A 7,539-nucleotide genomic window follows, 5' to 3' on the forward strand; every position below is an offset into this window, starting at 1 on the left:
TGAAGCCATACAAATTCTATTTATACAAGCCATCTTTAAAAGAAACAAAAGTAACAGATGATGCCTGAATCACACTTCTTTACGTTGTAGCCATATAAATCCCATTTATACAAGCCATCTTTAAAAGAAACAAAAGTAACAGATGATGCCTGAATTATACTTCTTTACCCTGTAGCCATATAAATCCCATTTATACAAGCCATCTTTAAAAGAAACAAAAGTAACAGATGATGCCTGAATCACACTTCTTTACGCTGTAGCCATATAAATCCCATTTATACAAGCCATCTTTAAAAAAAACAAAGTAACAGATGATGCCTGAATTACACTTCTTTACCCTGTAGCCATATAAATTCCATTTATACAAGCCATCTTGCATACAACAGGTCAATGGAATCAAGGTTTGGTACATACATCACTGGCGTGAAACCTTTTCAAAGAAGCGAGATTTTCAAATAAAAATCCAAGTTTGAAAAATAAAATTAAAAACTATAATAAATAACATGTTAGTTGATCAAAAAAGGAGAATCGTACGTTAAATGGAACTGGTTGCGCGAAATATGCGTATAAAAAATGGATTTTTATCTTAAAAACAAGAAAACCACACTGTGACTTCCCATACTTAACATGAACATTTAATATACAAATTTGTCAAGCGTTAAAAGCGGAATCTAGTAGCTTTAAAAAAAGTGAGAATGTGAAACCGAGGGGACTAAATACTGACCTACCTTCAAACTGTCGGACAACGCACACGATGTGTTGACCAGCCTGTTTAGAGAGCTGAAGAGCTGCATCGAGATGAGAGTGTACTCCTGAAAAATCAACCACTTTTGATGAATAACAGAGATGATGTGTTGACCAGCCTGTTTAGAGAGCTGAAGAGCTACATCGAGATGAGAGTGTACTCCTGAAAAATCAACCACTTTTGATAAATAACAGAGATGATGTGTTGACCCGACTGTTTAGAGAGCTGAAGAGCTACATCGAGATGAGAGTGTACTCCTGAAAAATCAACCACTTTTGATAAATAACAGAGATGATGTGTTGACCAGCCTGTTTAGAGAGCTGAAGAGCTACATCGAGATGACAGTGTACTCCTGAAAAATCAACCACTTTTGATGAATAACAGAGATGATGTGTTGACCAGCCTGTTTAGAGAGCTGAAGAGCTACATCGAGATGAGAGTGTACTCCTGAAAAATTAACCACTTTTGATAAATAACAGAGATTTTGTAGATATTGTTTGAAAATGTAAACGTTTAGACATCAATACTCATTTGCCATTCCTTCATCTGAAATCAATGGCACAGGAAATGAGATCATAAAAAGATTTCTTATGCTAACATAAATGTGCAGAAATGTTTTCTACTGCCTTCAGAGGAACCAATTTTATTGGAAATGTATTTTACATGTGTAGAATATAAACATTTAACTTTTTGCTTTGGAGTAAAAACAATGAGTTTTACATTACAACCATCAAACATACATCACTTCTAGTCAAAGAGGGCATGTTAAAGATATCAAATTCAACCACTGCTGGCCACAAAAGTCACGTTAAAACAATGAAACATATAACATTTTTGGCCACAGAAGTTACGTTACGACCATCAAACGTACACTACTGCTGGCCACAAAAGTCACGTTAAAACAATGAAACATATAACATTTTTGGCCACAAAAGTCACGTTAAAACAATGAAACATATAACATTTATGGCCACATTTTATTGTCAATAACAGAACATCGATAAGATGTCCATAAACTTGATAAGAAGTACTTTCTGTGCTTACTGACGGTTAATTAAGTATTCATGCAACAATACTTTTATTGTCAATAACAGAACACCAATAAGGATGTACACAAACCTGACAGGATGTACTTTCTTTGCTTCTGACTGTTGATTAAGCCTTCCTCGAAAGCCACCCGTGCTCCGTACTGAATTATTCTCAATAACGTCTCAGCATCTTCGGTCCAGCTCTGGACTTGTTGAAGGAAGAGATATTTCTTACAAAGGTCGGGACGCCTGGAGATATGTTTCATGTTTGTTCATCATCGCCATCATGTATCAATAAGTAACTAATGCTAATTATTAAACACACATTTAAACATTAACATGAATTCCTATCATACTTACTCAGCGCCCCCCAGTGGCATAGTAATGAATTCCTATCATACTTACTTAGCGCCCCCCAGTGGCATAGTAATGAATTCCTATCATACTTACTTAGCGCCCCCCAGTGGCACAGTAGTATGTCTATGGACTTACAACGCTAGAAACCGGGTTTCGATAACCGTGGAGGACAAAGCACAGTTAGCCCATTTTGTAGCTTTGTGCTTAACTTCAAACAAAGAAACATACTTATTTAGCAATAAATAAATAACACCCTGTTTAGGTTACGGAACTCATCATTTTAAATATCTTGTTTCTTTATTTTTATTATCATGCATCAGCAGGCAAATAATGCTGATAACCAGATGATTAACTCTTGAAATATCAAACAAGATACATCATTAAAATAGCTCTGCACGGAGTTAAACTATTCGGATAAAATCATTATCGGAGATAAACTATCCGGATAGAATACTCTTAGCTAATATTTTACCTTAGAAGGCTACTTTATATTAGTGTTTTTCTGATATAGGCCTACTTTATATGAATGATTTCATTATAGCGGTTTCTGTCATAGACCTACTTTATATGAGTGATTTCATAATAGTATTATAGGCTCCCCATAAATCAATTATTTCGTTATAATATTTCGTGATATAGGCTTATTTTATATGAGTGATCTCATTATAACGTATTCTATTATAGGCGTACTTTATATGTGTGATTTACTTATAGCGTTTTACGTTATAAGGTTACTATATAAATACATCAATGATTTCGTTATGGCATTTTCAGTTATATATATACTTTATATCACTGATTTCTATAACGTTTTCCGTTGTAGGTCTATCTTATATGAGTGAATCCGTTATAAGTTTTTCTCTTATAGTTTTGTATTATATGAGTGATTTCATTATAATATTTTCCGTTATAAACCTATTTTATATGAGTGTTTACACTATAGTTTATTCTGTTTCGGCCTATTTAATAAGAATGATTTCGATATAGCATTTTTCTTACAGGCCTGCTTTATACAAGTGATTTCATTATAGGCCTACTTTATATGAAATATTTCATTATAGGCCTACTTTATATGAAATATTTCATTATAAACTTTTCCGTTATAGGCCTTCTTTATATGAGATATTTCATTATAAACTTTATCGTTATAGGCCTTTTTTATATGAGTGTTTTTGTTATAGCATTTTCACTACAGATCTATTTTTTAAGAGCTATGTCGTTATAATGTTTTCAGTTATAAGCATACTTCATATTAATACTTCCGGTTATAGGCCTACTTTATATGAGTGATTTTGTTATCATATTTTCAGTTATAAGCCTAATTTATATGAGTGATTTTATTATAATGTCTTCGTTATACACATATTTTGTATGAATGATTTCGTTATGAGGTTTTAGTTTTCGTTATCGGCCTACTTTATACCAATGATTTCTATAAAATTTTTTCAGTTTAGGCCTACTGTATTTGAATGATTTTGTTATAACCCTACTTTATACGAATGATTTAGTTATAATCTTTTCGCTATAGGCGTAATTTAGAAGAGTGAATTAGTTTTCCATTATAAGCGTGCTTCCTATCAGTGATTTATATAAGGTTTTCTGTTATAGACCTACTGTATATGAGTGATTTCGTTATGTCGTTTTCTGTTATAATCCTACTTCATATGAAAGAATCCGCTACAGACGTACTTTATGTGAATGATTTCTATAACGTTTTTGTTATTGGTCTATTTATTCGAATGATTACGTTTTAACGTTTCTATTATAGGTTTACTTTATATAAGTCATTTTGTTTTCAGTCATAGGCCTACTTTATGTGAGTGATTTTCCTTTTACTGCTTTCCGCTATAGCCCTTCTTTATATGAATGATTTCGTTATAGAGTTTTCTGTTACAGGCCTGCTCTATATCAGTGATCTTGTTTTAGCGTTTTGTGGTATAGTGATACTTTATATAAGTGATTTTCGTTATAGGCCAACGTTGTATGAATGGTTTTATTACAGAGTTTTCTGCTTAGGTCTACTTTGTATAAATGATTTCGTTTTAACGTTTTGCATTATATTTCGTTTTAACGTTTTGCATTATAGACTGTCTTTATATGAGCAATTTTAGTATAGCGTTTTGGGTTACAGGCCTACTTTATACGAACGATTTCGTTACAACATTTTCTATAAAGACTTACTTTATATGAAATATTTCGTTATAAGTGTGAAAATATAGTGTGTTCCTTATAACTAGCCATTCTTTTTTTTCTTTCAAAATATTTGACATGGTCGTGATTTCTGTATATGCTCGTCTGAATGGAATTTTGTGATAAGTAATAAAGATTTGAAGAATTGATATTCTAGAACGACGAACTTAGATAACTTAATGTGTTAAAAGGTTAAATCTGCAGGTGAAACTCAGATCACATTCTGTTTCGTAATTTAATTACAAAAACGTTAGCATTATTTCAAAGAGCCAGGTCTTTGTGACTAAAGTACAAAACGTAACCCTGAATTTCAAACCTTTATGTTTTTTAAAGATACTATACGAGATATTAAACACTTCTATTTCTTGACTGTGTCGAGAGGATATTAGGCATTTATATTTTTAGGCCGTGCATACAATTTATTAAAAACTTTTACTTTACAACTTGTAAACAGGATGGTAAACAGTTCTGTTTTTTAATACATAGCAATTGAAGTATTTTTATCTTTACAACGTGAGTGTGTGATGAGCCACAATAAGTTAAACGTGAACAATATTTAACGAACAAAAAATCATTGTTTAAAGTATTTTTTTATTGTAACAGTGTGAATTTGTGAGTATTATCGTACACAGAAGTTTTTGTTTGTTCTTTACAAAAAGCAAGTGTTTGAATATTTGAATAATTGCATTTTGGATAAAAACATCTTACCTTAACTCAACGTGTTCGTTCTTGCTTTGTGGGGGTTGAAGGATATAGGCTGGTGGAACGAGATTATTGTTACATTTGTACCATTGGTCCAGCAGAGCAACATCAAGACCTGCATCCAAAGCTGCATTATAAATGTGATTGAATTCTGATGATTCAATGCTGAGTGGAAAAGGATACGGTCTGTATTTATTTCCCACCAGGCACTACAAGAAAATATTAACAAGTGTCATATGAGGATCTAAGCTGAAAAAAGGAAATACCACATAAATGACGAGCTTTTACATCGTACAAATCTTTCTTTATTAAATCAAACTCTCGGCACCGCCCACAACAACCCTCAATTGAATGGTGCTTAGTCTGGTGGCACTAAGTTTAAACTACTGCGACATGGTTTTGCATATATGGAATGTACAGAGCTTATGAGATTTCGTGAGAGATAGTTTCTAAAAAATAATGGGTAAAAACTTCTGAGCATTCAGCGTGATTGTGTGGTGTTATCTTTACAGACCTTTAAAACACCACTCTGCTTGCAATAGCATGCCAAAAACAGCCCGTGATTCATGTCATTTCTACTACAAAAAATATATGAAGCATTTCAGAATTACTGTACGACACTCTCTCTCTCACAGATACTACTCTCAATGAAAAACTAAATAAATAATCAAAACATGAGTTCTCAAACTTTATTTATACTAAAGGGAATAATGTGTATATCTTTAGATGGATTTTTGGAAACTTTCTTATCAAAAGAATCAAAGTCTACGAATGCTTCAGCTTTTCCTCAAAAGAAAAAGACATGTTAGTTCGTTGTTAAGCGTAAAGTTATACAATGGGTTATCTGTGGTATGCCCACAAAAAGAATCGAACCATAACATTTTACGTTATAAATCGTCTAACTTACAGTTGTCCGACTAAAGGGCATTTAAAACTAAAAGCCAAAAATTCTATAACAGATTTAATTAAATTGTAACTCCCGTAAGTATTAACTTCTCGTTTCGATTACTTACACAATATGTCCAGTGCTCGTTTTGTTATCAAGCACAAAGTTGCATAATGGGCTATCTGTGTTGTGCCCAGTAGTGATCAAATCTAGAATATTAGCCTTATAAGCTCTCAAGCTTACCGTTGATACACCAGGGGGCAATTCTTTAAGTGTTTGTTATGTTGCTAAGCAAAAAAAAAACTATGGACGCTGTGCTAATTGCTGAGATCAAACCCTGAATTTTAACTATAAGCCATCAGGCTTACCGCTGAGCCATCGAGAGGCAATAATTACGGCCAGTGAGAGAATTATAGCATAAAAATCACACCTGAATAAAACAAAAAGAAATTCTGTTATCTAATTGTTTCAGTTTTTAAACAAATATTTCAATTACTTTAATGCACTTACTTTAGATTTAATACTTAACTTTAAACATTTCTCTTAGAAAATTTCATCTACACTGCTTCTGAAAATTTGTTAATGTCAAAATAAAACAATTTGGAATTATTCTCATTGTATCATTTTATTCGTGTTTTATAAAACTGGATTCTGAACAAAATGTGATGTGGTGAATTATGAGCCAAGCTGAATGTAGATTCATTTTAAGGCACATGAATACAATTTGAGTAATCCCAAGTTGTTTATGAGATATCGCCTGTTGTTTGAGGAAAAGCAGAATTTAGGATTTCGTTTCTAAAGCTTATTTCGCATAACTCAGCTCAGAACGTCACTGTTTCTTCCAGATCTTTCTCACACGTTGTCGTCCTTATAGTTAACACACTTTCCAATCCCATGTAATATGATTGATAATTTGTGTAATTCTAGCAAGATCCTAATCTGATATAATATAATAACGATTATATGATAAGTGTTTGTAGCACACAAAAAAATATGTGAAATCCATCCAAAAATACTTAAGCAAAAAATAAAGCCAAAGTTCTACTTTAGCTCAAACAGCAGGTGATATCTCATTATCACAACTAAGCGTTTGCAATGCGAGTACCTAGAGACAACGGCCAGCGGATCGTTATTCTATCTCTCCCAAGTTTTATAATATATGTTAATCTTAACGCTAGAGGCATGGCACAATAAATTCAATGTGTGTCTGCTTAGTTAAGGCAATAACCTACTTCTTTTTATTTGTAAATAAATATTTGTTCTTGAAAACGTGACACATCGGCGGTGAATAAGAAACAGCATCGATTAATAATAAGAATTAATAGCCTCATCATCATCATCCGGTCATTTTCGTCCTTGCGAATGAGAAATTTAAGTGTACACTTGTTTGCAAAGTTTCATTTTCAAAAATACAAAGTATGATATACGAGGGAATTTCAAAATAACCTGAATTTCACCATTATTCACCAGTAAAAAAACTGTAACTCCAAAAAAATTATAAAAACCAAGTGCGGTAGTAAACACTGGATTTTTACCACTAAGAAAAAATATTTTCACCATTTTCTTATTGCTGTATAAAGATTGGTCGTACTGAAAACTTCACGTGCCTTTAGAATCAGGCCCGGCATGGT

The 7,539-nt window shown here is 32.6% G+C and overlaps 1 protein-coding gene across 1 annotated transcript in view; it reads right to left on the bottom strand.

Annotated features, from left to right (window-relative positions):
* Positions 1 to 1,077: 1,077 nt before the first annotated feature.
* Positions 1,078 to 7,539, bottom strand: part of LOC111083645 (NACHT and WD repeat domain-containing protein 2-like) — a gene marked incomplete at both ends in the record, with an annotated part of 14,910 nt that continues 8,448 nt past the window's right edge. Inside the window, 3 exons of the mRNA XM_022380291.1 lie at positions 1,078 to 1,192; positions 1,865 to 2,022; positions 5,029 to 5,231. Of these exons, the coding sequence (XP_022235999.1) occupies positions 1,078 to 1,192; positions 1,865 to 2,022; positions 5,029 to 5,231 (476 nt within the window). The remainder of the gene's footprint in view (positions 1,193 to 1,864; positions 2,023 to 5,028; positions 5,232 to 7,539) is intronic.

The sequence above is a fragment of the Limulus polyphemus genome, unplaced genomic scaffold (genome assembly GCF_000517525.1).
Source record: "Limulus polyphemus unplaced genomic scaffold, Limulus_polyphemus-2.1.2 Scaffold10487, whole genome shotgun sequence".
In the NCBI taxonomy this organism is placed as follows: domain Eukaryota; kingdom Metazoa; phylum Arthropoda; class Merostomata; order Xiphosura; family Limulidae; genus Limulus; species Limulus polyphemus.